This window comes from Hemicordylus capensis, chromosome 6, assembly GCF_027244095.1.
Source record: "Hemicordylus capensis ecotype Gifberg chromosome 6, rHemCap1.1.pri, whole genome shotgun sequence".
Lineage (NCBI taxonomy): Eukaryota > Metazoa > Chordata > Lepidosauria > Squamata > Cordylidae > Hemicordylus > Hemicordylus capensis.
The window spans coordinates 67245319-67267030 of NC_069662.1; the positions used below are offsets into that span (position 1 = coordinate 67245319).

The 21712-nt window shown below is 44.6% G+C and overlaps 1 protein-coding gene across 12 annotated transcripts in view; it reads left to right on the forward strand.

Moving 5' to 3' along the window:
- FHOD3 (formin homology 2 domain containing 3) overlaps positions 1–21712 on the forward strand; it is a 663149-nt gene that overhangs the window by 52205 nt on the left and 589232 nt on the right. For 11 of the 12 annotated variants that reach the window (XR_008309501.1, XM_053259380.1, XM_053259375.1 and 8 more), the window contains exon 2: positions 11852–11958. Coding sequence is in view for 11 of the 12 variants with exons in the window: in XM_053259380.1 (XP_053115355.1) it covers positions 11852–11958 (107 nt within the window). In the remaining variant the exon portion in view is untranslated. Of the gene's footprint in view, positions 1–11851; positions 11959–21712 lie in introns of those variants that run through there. The other variant, XM_053259378.1, reaches the window with a different exon arrangement.

The window sequence follows — 21712 nt, forward strand, 5'->3', positions numbered from 1 at the left end:
AATGGATTAATTTCTTAAGTAGAGGGACCACTGTATTTACCATTTTAAGAGGCATGCTTCACTGTTTAAAAAAGGAAGTGGGGAAGCCTCTCCCTCCTCCTCTTCTCTCTCTCATTTTCTTCTCCCCTACCACCCCAGCACAACACCCCAGCTTTGCCGGCAATCTCCTTCCCTGATTTGCCAGGTTCATTTTAGGGGTTGTTTTGCCCCTCACCTCTCTCTAGTTCTCTTCTTCACCCACCCACCCCCACTGCAACTCTCCAGCTTTACAATCTTCCTTCCCGATTTGCCTTATGTGTGAGGGGTTGGGCAGCATTCCCCAGAGGACTGGTGGTGTGGTGTGGGGGAGGAGGTGAGGGAAAGCTATCGGTCACCTGCTGCCTTCTCTCACTCTCTCCTGGGAGGAAGTGGCTTCAAAACATCAGGGTAAAAGCCATGGGATTTTACACCACTTTGTCCCACAGTCTGGAAAGCACCCTTCAGAGGTAATTCTTGGGTAGATAAAATTAATCGCAATGTTTGTACCCCAAATTGGGTACAGTTGTAGGGGCAAATAGGGGCACCTCAATGTGATGATGTCATCAGTTTGTGATGATGTTATCCACCCTGATTCAAAATGGCAGAAACATAAATGTTTAAGGTGCAAGAATGCCTAGCCGATTTGGACCAAAAATCAGGGTGGATTTGATTTAAATCAAACTGATTTAAATCACGATTTAAATCACGATTTAAATCACTAGCAGGGTGGATAAAAATTAAAAAAATCCGATTTAAATTTTTAAAAATCTGATTTTTTAAAATTTAAATCGGATTTTTGATTTAAATAGGATTTTTTTGATTTTTATCCACCCTGCTAGTGATTTAAATCGTGATTTAAATCAGTTTGATTTAAATCAAATCCACCCTGGACCAAATTTAGTCCAGTTTTAGGGATAGTGAAAGGAAAGGAGGTAGTGAAAGAAAGGAGTTGCTCTTAACAGAACAACTTGTACTTACATGCTACTCATAAACATATGGGGCTTTACAAGCATGGTGAATGATGCAGAACTATGCAGAACATAGCAAAATATGATTGCATAGGTTTTCCAGCTGATTGACTACTATGTAAATGTACAGAAAAAGCACTGTTTGCTTCCAAACATTTTATTCTAAGAATGACCAGTATACTGTTTTATGAATAATGTGCTCATGGTCTGATATGGTTAGTACATACTTTATTCTTTATGTGTATGACAAGAGTGAGGTACAGTCATTCCCTCGCCAACCTCCCTCGTTTTAAGCATCCGCGATGGAGGTTTGTTAGTGGTCTTGCCTAATGCTAACCAAGTATCCACGAGTTATCTTGTGATTTGGGTGGCAAGAAGTGGGAAGGAGAGGAGAGAGAAAAGCGGAGGTGAGAGAAAGATAGCTAGTCTGTCATTCATGGATGAGGGAGCTCTCAAGAGGGGAGACAGGGCTGGCTTTGTTGCAGAGAGGTGTGGACTTGAAGGATGGGGAGGGGGGAGGGGTGGGCAGGAGCCGAGGGGAGGATGTGGCTGTCTGTCTTCATTATGTCCTGCTAAGCTTGTGAGCTGCCTAGGACTTGCTGGGGGTAGTGCACATGCTTCCACTTGCTTTTCTGTCCTTACGCACCACTTAGTTCCACTTTGGCAAAATGTGGCAAGCAGCTGCTGCTGGTTTGCCTTGCAGCAAAACTCTCCATTCCTCCTTTCAGTGAGGCAGCCAGAGGGGTGTGCTGGGGTGAAAGGGCAGGTTCCTCTGAGGAAGCGAAGAATATGAACGGGGGGGGGGGAGGAAAGAGTCAGAAAGCAGTAGAGGGGAGAGAGAGATGGAAGAGACAAAGAGAGAAGCAGAGAACTGGGAGCAGAAGAGCAAAGAAAGCGAGAGAGCAGGGAAAGTTGGGGTGGGCTTGGGGAGAAGGGCAGGCTCCTCAGAAGACGTGAAGAATATGAACAGAGGGAGGGAGGGAAGAGAGAGAGATGAGGAGCAGCAAATGGGAGAGAGAGAGACAGAAGAGAAAAAGAGAGAGGGAGATAAGCAAGCAAGCACCCACCATTCTGGTCCATGGGGTGGTGAGTGAGTGGATCAGTTGATGAGTGGGCAGGGAAAGTTGGTCCTCAGCTACCTTGCTTGGACCAGGACAGAGTGAAAGTCTCTCTTTTTGCGTGGGTTTTGGTGCTTTTCTAATTGTTTCTCCTTGTTTTTGAGGTTTTTGTGTTTATGACAGCAGTTCCCTTAACCCCTGTTTCTCATTGCTTTCAATTGCTTGCCAACAGTGAATTTGCCAATAGCGAGGTTTTCCTGGAACGGAATCCTCGTGATGACTGTATTCTGTTTCACAGAACTTGCTTATATTAATATTGTGTGCTTGTTGCAATATAGAAGTTTTCCTTCTGTATCACATTGCCCAAATTAAGTATTATAAGAAAATCAAAGTAAGATATGCACAGAAGATATGCTTCTCTGTAGTAAGACATTTAGGCTTGCTCCTTAAAAATAATTTCTTTTGCAGCCCCACAAAGTATATGTCTACCACAACAGTGGGCCAGTTCATAGATGGATATTTATTACTGGATAAATGCACTTGTCAGCATTCCTGTGGGGGAGGAATTCTCCAAGGCAAATGTTCCGCCCTCCAGCACTAAATTCTAGGTGTGGGCATGGCCTCAGAGCTGGGAAAGGAGGGAAGTTCATCCAATCCCTTCTTCTCCCAGCAGCGGGAACAAAAAGGTCTGAATTCCTCTTTGGGAGACAGTCAGACCAACAATCCCATCCCGGCTGATCTCCTCATCCTCGGCAGCCCCTGGCTTAAATAGAGCCCTGCATTTCCATCACTCCTCCTTCTTTCCAGCCTGCTCTGCCTTCCCTGGCTGGGCCGGTGTTGTGGCCAGCCAACCCCTGGCTCCCAAAAGGGACTTGTTCTCTAATTCCACCCCCTTCCTTAATATGCCTGCACCTGTTTGCAGCTGTGGAGTTAATATCGTTGCTATTCCCTCTCCACCAAGCTGCCGTCTCCTTGGCTAACCCTGCCCATCCCCCAGCAGCTGTTGCACTTATCTCTGAGCCCTCCCTGACTCCTGAGAGGTAATTGCTGGGGTTGACTTGGCTTTTGGCTGGATACACAACCCTGTCTCGCGGGGGAGGGAGGGACTCCCGACAGCACTATCAAAGAATGACTCACAGGTGGGCCATCACAGATGCATTGCCACAGAAAGAAACATCACCTCACACAAAACACAATGTTTTCTGTTGTTATCCAGTCCACATGTTCAACTGCTAATCATCAAGTGTACAGTAATCAAGTTACTTCAGCCCTGTTTTACGTTACAGTTACATTAGCCCTAAAGGCCAGCTCTGGGCCTTTATAGGACTGTTGCTTGTCTCTCAGTCTCTTAGAAGCCTAGCTGAGAAGAGGAAGAGCCCATCAGTGCTTCCCCTTCAGTGCTGCTTGGGGTGGGAGACCAAGTGTGTGCTGTTGGCTCCTTCTGCTACTACCTGCCTGCTTCTGCTTCCCCTGTGAGACTGCAGCCTGCTGCCTCTGGGTAACATCTGTGGGAAGTGTGTGCAGGACTGGGGCCAGGGGTGGGTGACTCAGCACTTCCTAGGATCATCTGCTCAGCTCTGAGCCTTTATAGGAATGCTGCCTGTGGCGGTGACGTCACCACCGCTGCTTGGGGGGAGCCACTTCAGGGGATAATGAGGGTGAGGGCCAGGCTGTTTGGCTCAGGATCCCTCATGGTGTGTGAGGGTGGGTGGCTACTTTAATTCGGCTTCTGTTTGCAATTCTGGGTGAGTTGAATTTTAATGTCTCTGGGTCTGTCTGGAGATGGGGAGACAGGGGGTGTATCCACTGATTATGGGGCAGCTATTCTAGTGGTGGTGCAGAATAGAAGGAGTAATGTTGACAGGTCAGCAGGCTGTTGCATGGGAAGGGAAATCAGAAGCTTAATTGCTTAAAGCCTTTCTGGCTTTGATCTTGGAAAGCAATACCAATCACCCATAGAGGCTTGTCTTGCTCCTTTGTAATGCCAGGTTGGTTCAGAATAAACCTGGAATAATCCATGATCTGATTCTGGATGAAGGGGCCGATCTGGTATTTGTTACAGAGATTTGGTTAGGGGAAGGCTGGTGGCTCAGTCTGGTCCCAGCTTCTCCCTCCGTGGTACTCTGTTGAGGAGTAGGGGAGGGGACATGGGTGTGGAGGTGGTGTGGCTGTGGTCTATAAGAATATTATCTCTCTTGCCAGGATCTCTGTCGAAGTATCTGACCATATTGAATATGTGTACCTAAGTTTGGGGACCATGGAAAGACTGGGACTTCTGTTGGTGTACCGATTGCCCCGCTGCCCAACAGAGTCTCTAACAGCTGACAGACTTGGTCTTGGACTCTCCCAGGCTTGTGGTACTGAGGGACTTTAATGTTTACTTTGGGACCGATTTGTCTGGGACGGCTCAGGAGTTCATAGCAGCCATGACAACTATGGGCCTATCCCAAGTGGTCTCAGGACCGACACATATTGCTGGTCACATGCTAGATCTGGTCTTTCACTCTGGACAGGGTTTTATTCTGTGAGTGGGGACTCCTGTGATTTCCCCATTGTCATGGGGAACCACTATCTGGTTAAGGTTGGGCTCACAGCCATGTCCCACCTACACAGGGGCAGGGGCCCCGTTAGGATGGTCCACCTGAGAAGATTATTGGATCCATTAGAATTCCAGGAAGCCTTCAAGGGATTTAGTATTGGCTCTGTTTCCCAGACTATGGGAAACACCTATATCGAGCAGCAGCAACATAGGAAGATGCTGAAAGGCATAATCTCATACTGCACGGGAGATGGCAATGGTAAACCCCTCCTGTATCCTACCAAAGACAACCACAGGGCTCTGTGGTTGCCAGGAGTTGACACCGACTCGACGGCACACTTTACCTTACCTACTGGTGATCCTGTCAACACTCTGGTGGAGAACTGGAATAATCAACGCACCAGCGTAATGGAAATGATCACTCCTAAACATCCTCTCTTACGCACTTCGTAACTGGCCCCTTGGTATACAGAAGAACTACGGGGGCGGAAGTGGAGAGGTAGACTACTAGATCACAAGTGGAGAAAGACTCGACTTGAATCTGACAGATGACTACATAGAGTACATTTGAAGATCTATGCTCAGGCGATATGTGCTGCAAAGAAGCAGTTCTTTTCCTCCTGTATTCCATGTTCACATCCGGCAGAGGAGTTCAGGGTTGTGAAGGGGCTAATGTTCCATTCCCCCTTAAATCAGTACATGGAACCAACAATTACTCACTGTGATGTTTTTAATGAGTTCTTTGTGGACAAAATGGGCTATTTGGGCTGACTTAGATTCAAACTTTACAATTGTTACAGAGTCTGATGCGGAGGTGTACATTGAAGATCTAACAGTTATAGGTAACACCTATAGTGGTTTGCAAACCCACTTTAAGCTGTGGTTTTCACATCCTGGTTTGCTGCCTACTCCATAACTATGACGAGTATTCAAATATAACAGATCATCATTTTCAGATGTAACTATTCAGATCTAACCCCTGCTAACTTGGCAAAGAGGCACCTTTTAATGTGGTGATTCTCTTTTATTTAGCAGGGGGAGGGTAACTGTCAAGGAAGTATGAAAACAGGAAGGACCTGATATGCTATAGTGAACAGAAGTAGAACTTTTTCAGACTTTAAATGAATTGCTCAAGACAACCTATTTAATTGAACTATTTCTCACATATTTATTTGTTTCTTATGACTGGAAAGTACATGAAAGAGTGATGGGCCCATAAAGGAACTTGCGGGGGGCAGTTTAAATATGGAGTTCTACCAAGAGTTGGATTTTTAAAATAATAATAATAATGGAACTAGAGGTCCTCAAGTATTTTCAGTACAGTTGGCCCTCATTATCTGTGGTCCTAGGCACCTGCGGTTTCACATATCTGCAGACAGGTCTTAAGAGACCCGGTTTCTTTATCCACAGTACAAAAATAGACTAAAAATTTGTCTGTTCACAGTTGCTGAGTTTCCAGAAATGACTTCTGGTGTAACCTCCAGCCGTCAATTTACAGCACAGAGCCATTTTGAGGCTCACTTGTTAAAAACATTTTTTGGTGAATAATCACAAAAATTTCAGCCCATTTGTGGGTTGGGGGGCATTTCTGGAGATCAAGGTATTGTACATTTCTATTCTTATTTCTCCCCCTTACCACTTTTTGATTTTTCTGTGAGAACGGAACCCTTGTGAATAAAGAGGGCCACCTGCATACTGAACCACAAACTGGTGTCTGGGCAACTTATTACCCCCTTTCTGTCCCAAGAACCATTTCACACATGGCATTTTGGAGTGTACTTTAAAGATACCAGCAAATTTCTCTAAGCTGAGGTTTAGAGGAGAACTGTAGGAGTTTGGAAAATCTGATCTCAAAGGAGAACCAAGCTTTAAATTCTTAATGATTGGTTTTTTTGCTCAGAGAAAGTCATCAGTGTTTTCTTTCCTAACCCTCAGCATCATCTATAATCAAACAGAGCAGAGAAAAAATAAATCAATTAAACAATTAAAATCATTTAAACATTAAAATCATTTAAAACCAACATCAAAATTTTAAAACCATGAATCTAATTAAAAGCCTGACTGAATAAATGTGTCTTCAGTGCCTTTTAAAAAGTTGCCAGAGATGTGGAGGCTCTTATTTCAACAGGGAGTGCATTCCAAAGTCCAGGGCCCATTCCTGAGTAGCCGACAAATGAGTTGGCGGCAACTGCAGATAAACCTCTCCAGATGATCTTAATAGGTGGTGGGGCTCATGGTGAAGAAGATTTTATCTGTAATACCTAGGGCCTAAGCTGTTTGGGGCTTTATAGGTAATAACAGCACCTTGTATTTTGCTCAGAAACGTATCAGCAGCCAGTGTAGTTCTTTCAGCACAGGAGTAATATGGTCTCTCCTAGATGACCCTGAGACCAACCTGGCCGCCACATTCTGGACCATCTAGTTTCCGGACTATGTACAAAGGCAGCCCCACATAGAGCTCATTGTAGTTTATGCATCTTTAAGCTTTTTCCTATAGGGAATAATGGGGATTTCAGCAGCATTAGTTATAACTCCCGGGGGGGGTGGCACCAGGGTAGCCCAGAGTGGATTGTGGTGGGTGGTAGTGCCCAATGGGTACAAGGAAGCTACCACCCAGATTTCAAAGGAATTGGGCAAAGGGGTGATTTTTTAATTATTTTTGAAGTTGGCATGTCTTTGGGGCAGAAGGGGGGTTTCAGGGGCAGAAGAGTGGGTCAGGTGATAGTGTCCCAATGGGTGCCTGTTACCATCCAGATTTCAAATACATTGGTGAAAGGAGCGATTTTTAAAGAATTTCTGAAGTTTGTATGTCTAAGCTTTCGCCCCATAGGGAATAATGGGGATTTCAGCAGCCCCATAATTCCATTTGGGGGACACCAGGGTGGCCCAGAACGAGTGGTGGTGTAGAACACATAGGGTGCCAACCAACCACAAGCCCATGGGACACTGGGTTTTACAATCTGGGGTGATTCAGTGGGGTGTCAGATTCGGACCTAAAACAAATCAGGGGGGTTTCAATTTGGGTACAAATTGAAACGAAAAAATCAATTTGTGCACACCCCTATTTGCTGCTTACCCCAACTTCTAGATCATTTATGAACAAGTTAAAGAGCACTGGTCCCAGTACAGATCCTTGGGGGACCCCATTTCTTACTTCCCTCAATTGTGAAAACTGTCCATTGATTCCTACCCTCTGTTTCCTGTCCCTCCACCAGTTACCAATCCACAACTGAACCTTATCCCATGCTTGCTAAGTTTGCTCAAAAGTCGTTGATGTGGAGATTTGTCAAAAACATTTTGGAAGTCCAAATATACTATGTCAACTGGATCACTTTTATCCACATGACATTCTCAAAGGACTCCAAAAGGTTAGTGAGGTAAGATTTGCCCTTGTAGATGCTGGCTCTTCATCAAGGCTTGCATATCTTTCACATCAGGATCCTTTAAGCAAGGGTCTCTCTGATGGATGCAGTTGAGATTGAGGTCTAATGTAGCCATAATGTGTAACCATGATTAGTGCTAACTTTTATGTTTTGTGACTTGTGTTAGTGACCAGAAGTCAGTAAGGAGGTGTAAGTGACTGAAAAATGGAATCCACTTATTTAAACAGGACTTATGTTGGAGAAATTATACCTGAAATAATATCTGAGATTTAATTGAGCAAGCAACCTTGTACCCCTGCTAAATGAGCAAAGAGGCACCTTTTAAAAGTGGTGATTCTCTTTATTTTGCATGGGGATAGTAACTGGCCCTATCCATCCCCAGCACAGCATCCCTCCAGTGGCTGTTGCTGGTGTCTGTCTTAGGTTTCTTTCTTTCTTTTTAGATTGTGAGCTCTTTGGAGACAGAAAGCCATTTTATTTATTTATATCTATGTTAAACTGCTTTGGGAACTTTTGTTGAAAAGCGTTATATAAATATTGGTTGTATTTGTACCATAAATATTGATCTGCTGCTTAATGATTTCTGTTACAAGGTTTGTGGGAGGCATGTCAGCTACCAGCCTCCGTTACTATGTTTTGGTTCAAGTGGGGGGAATTAGCATCAATATGTGCAGACCTGTGAATAGCAATAAAAATACCTTAAGAACTGCGGAACAAGCAGCCGTGATATGGATTGCCAGAAAAGGGAAAAAAGAGAATGGAGAAATGAATTTGAAAGCAAAAAGTTGCTTTATTAAGGGATAATAGGGGTACAAGAAATGAAAAAGTGGGTGGTTAGGCACATTAACAAGTTACTGTACTAGGAAGGGGGATAGAGGCTTAAGGGTGAAAGAAAAGAAAAGAGAGACATGTTTTTCATAGCTACCCAAGTCTAGCTGTGAGAAATCCTTCTCTCCTGGGAGCTCGGGTGGAGCCACCATTAGGCAAAAGGGTTCAAAGAACCCAGGCCGCCCACCAATCAGGGGCCGCGAGCATGGCCCCAGACATGCCCCCTGCATCTGACGTCAGACACGGGGGTGTTATTTCGGTCCCAAACAGGGCCACACAGCCCTGTTTGGAGCTGAAATCGGCTGCACTGTGCAGCTGGAGTGATTCTCCCTGAAAGGCCGCTTGCTGTAGTAGCAGCTTCATGCACAATTGATTGGCTGGCTGCATCAGATGGACGAGCTTCATCGTCGCTTCCACCAAAGCGTGCTCTGCACACTGGAGCTCAGGCATAGCCAGGTCCTTCTCTTCAGGAAGTGGAGGTGGCTCCAGCGGCTTAGAGCGAGGTCGAACTTGACAGCGGAATGGCTCCGCCCTTTCGCTCTGTTTGGGATTGAGGCGGGCAGCTGTGGGCCGAGACAGATGCAGGGTCCGGTGTGCAGTGATTCTTGAGCTTTCTTTTTCACTGGCACCCGGGATCTTTGCCTGCCCCATAAAGGGAGCACTTGCCCCGTGTAGCATCTCTGCATTTGGGATGCTCAAGTCTCCCCAGTCTAAGCTGCGAGCTTGATGATTGATCTTTTCCTGGAGAGGCAGCTAGCAACTGGCTGGCATGAAGCTGCCCTGCATGGAGAGAAAGTGACGGGGGGAAGCTTTCCCTGCTGAATTTCTGCAAACCTGGCAGCTATTAAAAGCACAGGAGCTCTTCCAGGAAGGAGGAGGAGAAAGGGTTGAGTGATCAAAATAGTGGGGTAGGTTGCATGTGTCATGTTCTCCCCCCCCCCCCCGCACTTGTCAGAATGAGTTCCGTGGCCGGAACTCCCTGAAGATGCATAGCACTAAAACCCCCAACCCCAATCCCAAAATCTTCGCCTATGATACCGCACCCCCGCCCCACTTTATAGTAACTGGGCTGTGTATGTGTGGTTTTGGGCGTGCCCATGTGCTTAACTTGGTTCACAAAACAATGAGAAAGTGAGTTGCTGTGGGGGTGGGATTAGGAGGTTTGCATCTCTCTGACTGGCAGAGAGCAGGGAGGCTGGAAGCAGTCATAGTTAGCCCGGAATCCGATTAAAACCTGACACACTGTCTGCTCCCTGCTCCACACCTTGGATGATGGAAAGGACTTGACTTGGGCTACTCTGGATGCCTTTTTGCAGGTGTAGGGCAAGTTCGAATCCTCTCTGGTTCCCTGAGATTGATTGCTGACACTTTGCAACCCTTGGGACACAGAAGTTGCTGCTTGGAGTCCTTGCAAAGGCCGTTTCATTCCTCCCATCACCCCCCGCCTGCCTTTCCCATTTGTTGGTTCAGTTGCTCATGATGAGCCCTCAGCCCTCCCAGTTTCCAGCTCACTCATTCTTGCCTCCTGTGCAGCTGCCTTGCATTATTTTTCCCTCTCTACTGCTGCTCTCCGCCTGATTCATTTTTCTTGCTGCTGCTTGGAGGAGGAGGAAGAGAACAATGATAAAGAAAGCAGCGAGGGAAGTGGCTGCCTTTCTTTAAAATCCCCCCTGAACGGCTTTCCCTGCCTTAAATGAGATTGGCCAATCTCCTTTCCAAATGGGGCTGAACAGGGAGACCACGCCCCCGCATCTAGCGTCAGACACAGGAGCGTGGCTAGCCAGGTTGCCGCTGACATCAGATGCAGGGGCGGGGCTGTGGCGGCCGCACACGGGCTGTCGCCAGCCTTGCTACACCCTTGGGGGAGCTCCAGCATAAAGCGAGCTCATTGGCACACCTGGACAGCATGGTGTGCCATGACCAATAGCAAATGCAAAAGCACAGTGGCACAAGCACAAACACAAGCCTTGGTTCAAATGCAAGGGCACTCTGAGTAGCATGCAGGCTTGCATGAGGGCTAGGTGGAAAACTGTGTCATGGGGCTTATAGGCTAGGGAGAGACGAGCAGATAGTCTCCTTCAGGAGTTTCCTGATAACTTCAGGAGTTACTGCTCCTGATAAGGCATGAATATTAGTTATTGATCAGGCTATGTCTGGGTGGTGTTTTCCTGTATGCCTCTTGACAAAGGATATTCCAAAAAGGGAGGTTGCTGAAGCAATCACCTGGACATAGAGGAGGAAACATAGAGCATATAGTCCCTCGGTGATGGGGAGAAAAAGTTGGATGGGGGGTTCTACTTAGCCCTTATCAAACTTGAAGGAAGAGAGCTTGCATTCTTTTTTCTTTTGATCCTTTTTGCAACTCTCAGGTGGGTATGTTCTGCATTTCTCCTGCTTGTGCCATAATGGAATCAGTGAGGGGAATTTCCTTTGGCTTGCTACATGTCTTTTTGAAATTAACCTGAGTATTGCATTTTAGGAAAACACTTTGCCAGAATGACCTTTTAGCTGGACCCCAAAATGGCGAAGCAAGTGGGTCTGGTAACATTGCCATTTTGTCATACTTTGCTTGGAATAATAAGTATTATTATCCAGTATGTGTAGAGAAAGCCACACCTGTTAAGTGTTTGAACAAAGAGTGAAAATTGTGAAAATCTGATTCTCTCTCCCCTGCCCCCGTTGCCGGGTTTCCAAAAAATATCCTCATTGGTCTGCAGGATGGAGGCTCTGCAATAGCTTCAATGAACTGTAGCATTTACCCCTGCTAACTTGGCAAAGAGGCACCTTTTAATGTGGTGATTCTCTTTATTTAGCAGGGGGAGAGTAACTGGCACTACCCACCCCCAGCACAGTACCTCCAGTGACTGTTGCTGGTGTTTATTATGTTTCTTTTTAGATTGTGAGCCCTTTGGGGACAGGGATCCATCTTATTTATTTATTATTTCTCTGTGTAAACCGCCCTGAGCCATTTTTGGAAGGGCGGTATAGAAATCAATCAAATAAATAAATAAATAAATAAATAAATAAATAAATTCTGGTTTCCCCCTCCTCTTTCAGCTTGATGACTGTACACTGCAGCTGTCTCACAATGGCACCTACTTGGATTTAGAGTCTACCTTAGCTGAACAAAAGGATGAGTTGGAAGGTTTCCAGAATGATTCTGGGTAAGCATATGTTTTTCTGTTTGTCTATGAAACCATGATACTTACTGCTGTGTGGAAATTGTGAATAAATATGGTGCCTTGAGACTGAAATAGGAAAGCCAACATTTAGAAGTGCAATATGGAATATAATCAATTTGAAGTACATTTTAATGATTTCATTCTTGGTTTATTCCATTATTATTATCATTATCATCATGCCCTTTCCTCACTTTGGTAGTTTATTTTATTTTATTTATTTTTTACATTTTATATCCCACTCTTCCTCCAAGGAGCCCAGAGTACAAGCACTACATACTTAAGTTTCTCCTCACAACAACCCTGTGAAGTTGGTTAGGCTGAGAGAGAAGTGACTGGCCCAGAGTCACCCAGCAAGTATCATGGCTGAATGGGGATTTGAACTCTGGTCTCCCCGGTCCTAGTCCAGCACTCTAGCCATTATAGCAGGATTAGGAATTTATTGGAAGAGAATGATACTATTTGATTTTTAACTATTCTGGTAAAAGTTCTGGAGATCAATAACCAGGGCAGGACAACCAGCATGATTACCTCAACCAGGCCCTGCTTTATCTCTCCCCTAACTCTGAGTCCTTCAAGGCCGGCTCCAGGGGGGTACCATAGGCGGCGTGCAACTCCTTTTAAAAAATGCTGCTCTTTGCTGTTTTGGGCATCTAGCAGCCTCTGGTGGCAGCTCACCTAGCATTCCATGGGGAGGCTGCCCCACCTCCTAAGTTCAGCTGGCTCCCACACATATGTGGAGGCTATTTGAGTGGTCAGCATGGTTGTGCTGACCATTCAGCTGGCCTCTGCACATGCACAGAGGCGAGCTGAACAACAGAGGTGGGACAGCCTCCATGCACATGCATGGAGGCCAGCTCAGTAGTAGAGGCTGGAGACTGCCGGGTGTTCAAGGTGGTGAGGAGCAGTTTTTAAAGGAGTTGCATGCCACCTCCACCACCGCTCTGAAGCCAGTCTCACTGGCTGCTGGGTTGAAGAGAAGAGAAGCGTGGACTCTACAACTGGTGCAGTCAACCCTGCCCTGTGCCTTCATGCTGCCCCTGCCTCCCCTGGCTGGGGCCCTGCCCTTCACTCCACCCCTTCTGGCTAGGGAGTGTCCGGGGATCTCTCAAAACTGCTCTACGGTTCACATACTGGCCATCCTCATTTTTTCAGAATTCATCAAATCATAGGGCACACCCATTTTGTGGAGTTAAAATGGTATAATAGTCATTCCCTCTTCCCAGGGAACTACTAAGCCAGGTGAAATTCTGAACCTTCCTCTCAAATGTTCGGGCAAGCAATGTGGACATCTGCCTCCTAATCTTGTGCAGGCAGTTCGTCCCAATTGCCCTGCATGCAATTAGGAGATGGCATGATGAGTGGGTGGGTGAACACACACTCCTCCCCCACATGTTTAGGATGGGCTGACAGGCATATTTTCTGAACTGGTCCCTTGTAATTGTAGTCCTGGGATGGGGTGTGTGGACAGGCTAAGGGTCATAACAGAATTCTTAGTCCTTCATCAAATTATAATTTCCAGGATTATTTGATTTCTAATACATAGGGCCTTTGAGTGAATGAGATTTGTGTTATCCTCTATAAAATACATGTTGCCCTCTGATCTTTGTCATTTTGGTGCAAACATGCTGCACTTGTGGTTTTCTGAATGACATCTAAATGTTTACTTGGAGGGTCCCATTGAATTCTCAAGTAAGTATGCATAGGATTGCAGTTTCAATGTGTTTCCTTCATTATTACATCTGATACCTTTTTGTGTCCTTTCAACAAATTATTTAGTTTGCAAAAGAGTTCTTTTGAGGGGGGACATCTTGTATTTTACATACATCTTTCCCTGTTTCCTCCATCTCTTCCCCCCGCTCCACCCCCGAGCCTGACCTTCCCTCCTCTAGCCAGCCTTTGCTGTCTGGCTGGGGGGAGGTGGGAAAAGAAAGGAGAGATATGGGGAAAGAGAGGGGGAGCAGAAGGGGAGAGAGAGAAGAAGAGAAGGGGATATACAATCTTGCTCCAATAGATGTGCGTAAATCAGAACTGATCTTTTTTAATTCTAAGAATAGTTCAATAAAGTTATCCCAGGTTTCTGACAATTTATCCAGTTTATTTACTTTTATGAGGGCCCATTTTTCATGTGCCACTAAATTGAGCAGATCACATACTGATTCCTCACTCCCATTGTGGGAGATTTCCATTGCCACAGTATTAATCTCTTGGCTACCAGTTAGCTTCTCCATAGTCATTGTTTAGGACCTGATTTTAGTCCCCACTCTGTAGGGATATGCCCAGTACTGCATTCAGATCCTTCAGTGCAGGAGATGAATCCATCAATAAATTAATACATGTAATAATTTCCCTCCAGAATCCTCACACTATGGGACAGTCCTAGAACATATGCGTTAAGTTGGCATGAGGATTATTGCATCTCCAGCAATTACTATTTGAGACCATTTTTAATCGCTTAAGGTGTAGAGGGGTCCAATATGCCCAGAAAATAATATTCTGCAATAAGGAGCCAGCATGGTGTAGTGGTTAGAGTGCTGGACTAGGACCGGGGAGACCCAAGTTCAAATCCCCATTCAGCCATGAAACTAGCTGGGTGACTCTGGGCCAGTCACTTCTCTCTCAGCCTAACCAACTTCACAGGGTTGTTGTGAGAGAGAAACTCAAGTATGTAGTACACCGCTCTGGGCTCCTTGGAGGAAGAGCGGGATATAAATGTAAAAATAATAATAATAATTTAAGATCCATTGAGCTACATTAAACACTACCTAAAATATCTTGCCATTGCACTGGTGACAGTTTATGTGTAAGTTCCAGGTTCCATTTGTCCCTCCCTAAGTATATCCAAGCCAGGGTCCATGTCTCCATGCATGAACGCATACAGATATTTATTTAGTTTTGAAAGAGGGGACATCTTAATGGCATGCACTAATATATCTGGAGTTGCTGGGACTGCCAGGGCATCGGATCAGAATTGAGCAGATATACTATGTTTCTGTTGCATATATTGCCAGGCACTGGATGTTGGTAAGTGGAACTCCTCTTGCAGGGAAGTGAAGGGTTTGTAGTTATCCTCCTCATTTACCAACTGTGATAGCTGACTGATTCCTTTTCCACCCAATGCTTCCATAAAATTGACTGTTTACCTATCAATATGTGTGGGTTTCCCCACAGTGTCATTTCCATGTGGGCGTAGGGGTCAAAGTTTAGTTGTCTTGCCATTTCCTTCGAGGCATGACGAGCTGCTTGTATTTTAGGAGAATGGTAATTCTCCTACAAGATAACTGGAGCCCAGTGCTTCCCAGCCTTCTAAGGGTTGCAGTTCTGCTAGCAACACTTGTGCTCGTTCTGGCATTTCCCCTTCCATGCTGGATCGCCAATGTTCAGCTTGTGCAATTAAAAACGTGTTATTTATTATTTATTTATTCGATTTATATACCGCCGTTCTAAAATGGCTCAGGGCGGTTTACATTATGATACGATACAATCTAAGGTTCTTGATACAATCTAAGGATACAGCATAACATAATGTGTTATGATACAATCCAAGGTTCACCAAGTTAAAGCCCCCTGTGTTTGCAGCTTGCTGGAGTTTGGTATAAGCAATCCGAGGCCTGCTGTTTCCCCAGAGAAACCTCCTCACGACTCTGTCTGTTTATCTGAAGTATCTTTGAGGAATAAGCAGTGGAAGTCTTCTTGAAGTATAAATACATCTGGGCATAACATTCAGCTTTGTCACATTTATTTTACCCCACAAACTCAGAGGGAGGTAAGCCCAGCAGAGGAGAGCAATCTTAATCTGTGTATTTTATTCAAATTAGTTCTCACTACCAGATTAGGTTGCTTAGTAATCAGAATTCCTAGGTATTTCAGGGAGTCTGCTTTCCATATCAAGGGCCATGGCATTTCCCTGCTAGGAAGACTATGGACATAGCCTCAAATTTGCACCAGTTAATGTTATATCCAGATAGGCCCCCAAATTGGCGTAACCATTTCATAAGTTTAGGAACAGATTCCTGCAGTTTTGCAAGGAACAGGAGGGTATCATCAGCATATAGCACAATTTTATGTTCTTGTCCCTCCACTTCAATCACCTTAATACCTCCATCTTGCCTCACTGCGCAGGTTGAGGGTTAGAGGGCCAGGTCAAAGAGAGTGGAGAAAGGGGGCAGCCATGTCTTACCCCACGCTTTAGAGAAATGGGTCCTGTCTGCTGGCCATTGGTATTAACCCCTGCTGTAGGCATTTTATATATAGTACGTTCCCAGTTTAGAAAAATAGTTGGGAACACTGTTCCCTCTAAGGCGTGCACACATGTGCGCGCTCACAAGTTTTTTGATGTCTGCTCAGTTCATTTTAGATCCCGCTCAGGTTGATTCAGGACAGCCCCATTCTGAGTGCAGGTGTGCACACACTGCCTTGATACTGCTGCCCAGAACAAAACTCATTCTGCACAGAGATGGAAAAAATTAGAGGGACCACTGGGTGGAAACCTACAGAGATACAGATACAGATATTTATTTACGACTCATGGTCAGCTTAGAAAACAACTAAAGAATGGTAGAATACAGAAATCCTCTGAAGGTTAACAGTTGCTAGAAAATAATAAAACATCAGTCACATACAGTACCAATTAAAGACTTAACTAGCAATTGCTAACAATAAATATGAATATAAACTAAAAATTCAGGAAGAACATACACATGAAATAAAAAACTGATGTAACCACATGGCATTAGAGCAAAACTTCGCCACCTTATATGTAATAGTTGGAGATTGATCTGCCAAAAGATAAGAGACACAAAAGTCTTCTGAGCATTCTGGAAAGGGTGCCAGACAAGGAGATATCAGGAGGCGTCTTATCTTTCTGTAAAACAGACAACGGAGCAATACATGTTGGATGATTTCAATCTCCTTATAACTACAGGGGCAGATTCTATCATCCCTAGGTATGTTCTTTATTCTCCCCACTGGCACAGCCGATGGGAGCAGGTCATACCTTGCTCTAAAGAAAACCCTCAGATAGCGCGGGTTCTCTAGGGTGTACAGATGGGACCCCTGACAGCAGTGTATAAACCCAGTCTCCTTCTCGAACACTCTAGGATCTTGGAAATCTCGTGTTGATATTCAGTATCCAGGATTCTCTGCTTCAAAGCCTGTAGAGCTTGATTATGGCTCAACAAAACCAGATAATCCATGGAGAATCCCAGTGACAGAATTTTAGCATGGGTTGCCTGGGCCCAAGAAGATTGAAAACTATCGGCCAAAATCGCCATAATCCATCCTTGAGGAGAGAAGTTTATCCTAAGCCAAAATGCTAGGATCAACATCCAAGCTCTAGCCTCAGTTCTCAGAACACCCAGATCAAACCTCAACATGACAGAATGAGCACATCTTGGTGCTCTTAGTATTGCCCTAAGAAATTTATTTTGCTCCGCTTCCAGGGGTTTATAGGAAGGATAGGGGCCCAACTGCGCGCCATACAGTAACTGACTCCTGGCTTTTGCCACAAACAGCTTGAGAGCTGCCAGTATGATCTCCCCTCTTCCAGTATGAAAAAACCTCCGTATAGCTTGAGAACTTCTCTGAGCCATCAGTGTAACATATTCTATATGGGCCTTCCAGGTCCCTCTGGCATGCAAGACCACTCTCAGATTTATATGTATAAACCTGCTCAAGCTGATGATTATCTATCGACCATCGTAATAATTTGGGTCTTCTCGCAAATACCATAACCAACTTCTGATAGTTAATGGAGAGCTGGTTAGTTCTACAATAGGGAGCCAGACATCTCAAGGCTCTTCTGAGGCCAACTGGCAATCTAGCCATAATAGCAGCAGCATCTGCATATAATAATAGAGGCATGTTGACGCCTACAATAGATGGAGAGTGAAAACTAAAGTCCTGTAAACAAGGGGCAAGATCATTAATAAAAATATTAAATAGTGTAGGAGCTAAGATGCACCCTAGTCTGACTCCTTTACAAGTAGGTATCGGCTGAGATAAAGCTCCTTTAGGATGAGGACTTATTCTAATATTCAAATTTTCATAAAGCTGTTGTATCAAAAAAAAGCAGCCGCTTATCAATGTTGGTTTGCCCCAGCTTCTCCCACAGAAGACATCTAGGTATAGAGTCAAAGGCTGATTTGAAATCAATAAAGCCCACAAAAAAAGAGGACCCAGGCTTGCTTCCATATTTTTCAGTTAGGTGCAGGAGAATAAATACCTGATCAAGGGTAGAGCGCCCAGATCTAAATCCAGCCTGCTCTTCCCCTAAGATGGCATGCTCGCCTAACCAGGCTTGCAATTTAACTAAGAGATTTTTAGCATACAATGCTGTTAAGTTCACAAAGCTTAAAAGCGAAATAGGTCTATAATTAGAGGGAATATTCCTCTCTTCCTTCTTAAAGATGGGCATGGTGATAGCCGTCCCCCAATCTTTTGGGAAGCACCCTGTGGCATCGATATGAGTGAACAAAGTGGCCAACAAAGGAATCCACCACTCATTATTTGCTTTGATAATTTCAGGAAAAATGTAATCGGTCTTGTACCAATCCGAAGGGTAGCCATCCTCACTGGGGGCCTTTCCCGATTTAATTTTTTTAATTGCTTCTTGGATTTCAGTTAGGGAAATAGGTACAGCAAGGAGTGTAGATTGTGATTTGGAAAGTGTCGGCATCTGAATTTTATCCAGGAATTGCTGGATCCCTCTACTATCATGGGATGTGACATAGTTATATATAAAACTTTTCAAACGCCAAATTAATAGCTTTGTTGTCTGTATGTAAATGCCCTGTACTGTCCTTGATGCCTGTTATGTGGGAGCAGTTTTGTATTTGTTTGATCCTATAGGCCAAAGCTTGCCTGCTTTTTCTCCTGATTCCCAGTATGTTCTCCTATTCCCAGCTAGGAGAAAATCATCAAGAGTTCTTTAATTTTCTGGCAAGTAATGCAAATTCATTTCTATAACCTCTTGGAATTATGTTAAACTTTCATAATGCAGCAGTGATTCTGTTAATATTAGTAGTTAGCTTCTTCAGCTTATTCTAAACACATAGTTGTCAAGCAGATGTCTGTCTTCAGCTGGGCTACCTGAGATATTTTAGGTGGAGATCCTAGAGATGGAACCTGGAATCTTATCAGCAGAGCATATGATCTGTGACCCACCCACATATTGAACATCTGGCAATTGTTCATTTCTGTTAACTATTGGTATTGGCCTTACCCAGAGACAGATTCTCAGTAGCTCCAAACCACTTTTAATATGAGCCCATGTCTTTAAGGAAATGGTTTTCATCTGTCTTTCAGAGCATATATATAATATATTTACCGTATCCTTTCATAAATACAGCTCCATATATCAGTACTGTGCCGGAGTGGCAGGAGATCTCCCTCCCTCCTTGAATGGGCCTTGGGAGGATCCAGGGCAACTTTACACATGATTTCATTGCTATGAGAACATATGGGTGGATACATGGTGAATTTAGACAATTGGAAGGTTTGAATAGTTCTAGATAATGGGTATTTTGGACAACAGAAGTTCTGCAAGGGTATGTACAGATTATTTCTGCCATGAATTACTGGATTACTGTAACGCGCTCTACGTGGGGCTGCCCTTGAAGAATATCCAGAAACTGCAGCTAGTGCAAAACGCGGCAGCGAGGGTTTTATCCAGAGCTGCCCATTGGGAACATATCACCCCCATTTTGAAAGAGCTGCACTGGCTGCCGGTTCGTTTCTGGGTCCAATTCAAGGTGCTGGTTTTGACCTTTAAAGCCTAAACGGTTTGGGCCCAGGGTATTTGAGGGACCGCCTGCTCCCAAGGGTTGTTGCCTGCTTGACTAGGACATCTGAGGGGGCCCTGCTCCGGGTGCCGACAATGAGGGAGGCCCGGTTGTCGTGCACTCGGGACAGGGCCTTCTCTGTTGCTGCCCCCAGACTCTGGAATGCTCTCCCAGTGACCATTCGTTCCTCGGACTCCATCACGGCTTTTAGAAAGCTTTTAAAGACTTGGCTTTTTACCCAGGCTTTTACATGATTGTTTTCTACTGCGGCTTCTCTGTGTTTCTATTTGTTGTATTTGTTGTGTTGTTTTTATGCCTGTTTTTATATGTTTTTGTACTTTTAACATGATGTTTTTATTGTGTTTTTATTGTATGTTTTTAACTTTTGTAAACCGCCTTGGGGTTATCTTTTTAATGAAAGGCGGTAAATAAATGCATAAATAAATAAATAAATAAATAAATAAAGCAAAACTGAAAACCATTAATATCATTAATCACTATAGATACCTTATCATATTTGTATGTTAATGAGTAATGGCACAGTATAAGATTACAAAGAAAACTAAGGATCATGCTGTTTTAGTAGTACTTTTTATCACTTATGCTGGGAAAACCTTATTAGTTTTGTCAAACTGCCATACATCATGGGTGGGGTAACTCAAGAGCAGATCTTGATACTACACATTCAGAATATTGCTTGTATTAATTTAGGCAGTAGGAACAATTTATCCCACTTGTCCTGGTTCAGAACTCCTTTATTGTGGGTGAGTCACACTGATCAAGGGGTGAATAGTCAAGATCTCAAACCTCACACTTCTAAAGGTTTTCTAGAAAACTCTGTTTGTACAGAGTCTCAGAAGCAGGGAAAGTTCATCCAGGTCAGGCAGAAGCAGGAATGCAGCAGTCCTGGGCTCCAGCTGCCATGAGGACTCACAAGGTTCAGACCTCTTTGAGCAGTTCTTGCCAGCAACTAGGCCAGGAAAGGGAGTGACCTCAATATGTTAGGAAAGGGCCATACCCTGTTCCAGTGGCTTGGTATAGAAGGGGGGCCATGCTTGGGGCTGTACTGGGAGGGCGAGCAGCCAAGCCACCAGGGTAAGCACTTTCCCTCCATCTCTTGCTATTCCTAGCTGGCTGCCCCTTACAGTGCCAAACTGGTTAACCCGAACTGGGCCAGGTTCGGTTCTATCATGGACCAAACTGCACCCAGTTCAGTCCTCAATCAAACCACTGAACCGGCCCCAGTTCAAGGCGAACCAGTTCGGCATGAACTGTTGGTGTACTTCCCTAGTCTAGTATGCCATTTTGGCATGAACTGTTGGTGTACTTCCCTAGTCTCCAGTATTGCCATGTTTCTTTAAAAAAGTAACTCTGTTGAAAAAGGAGATGAGATTAGTCTAGCATAACTTGTTCTTGACAAATCCATGATGTCTCTTACTAATCACCACATTCTTTTCTAAGTGCTTACAGACTGACTGCTTAATAATCTGCTGTAGGAACTTACTGGGTATCAACATCAAGCTGACAGGTCTGTAGTTTCTGTTGGGAATTCTCTTTGGCAAGAGATAACCTTCTATTACAGCATTGTGCACTGAGGCACAACACAGCGGAATCTGCCTAGGCATGCGTGTATGCTGAGAGTAAAAGAAGCTTTGAGCCAGTTCATAGTTTCAAATCAATATAAGGAGTCTTTATTAGTGAACTCCATTCTAGATAGTAAAGTGGAGAGATAGGATCTCTAATCTGTCTATCTAGCTGGATGCAGAGGGATGGATTCTGCATCTCTGCACACATACCGTAGTACAGGGAGAGAAGAGCGTGGGTGTTGCAAGGGAGAAGAATGTGGGGAAAGGAAAAGAGGCAGGCAGGAAGTCCCTAAGAGTAGCAATCTACATATCAAAGGGATAGTGTCAGAGCAGTAGAGAAGGGATGACCAATGTCTTGACCCCTCTAGCCCT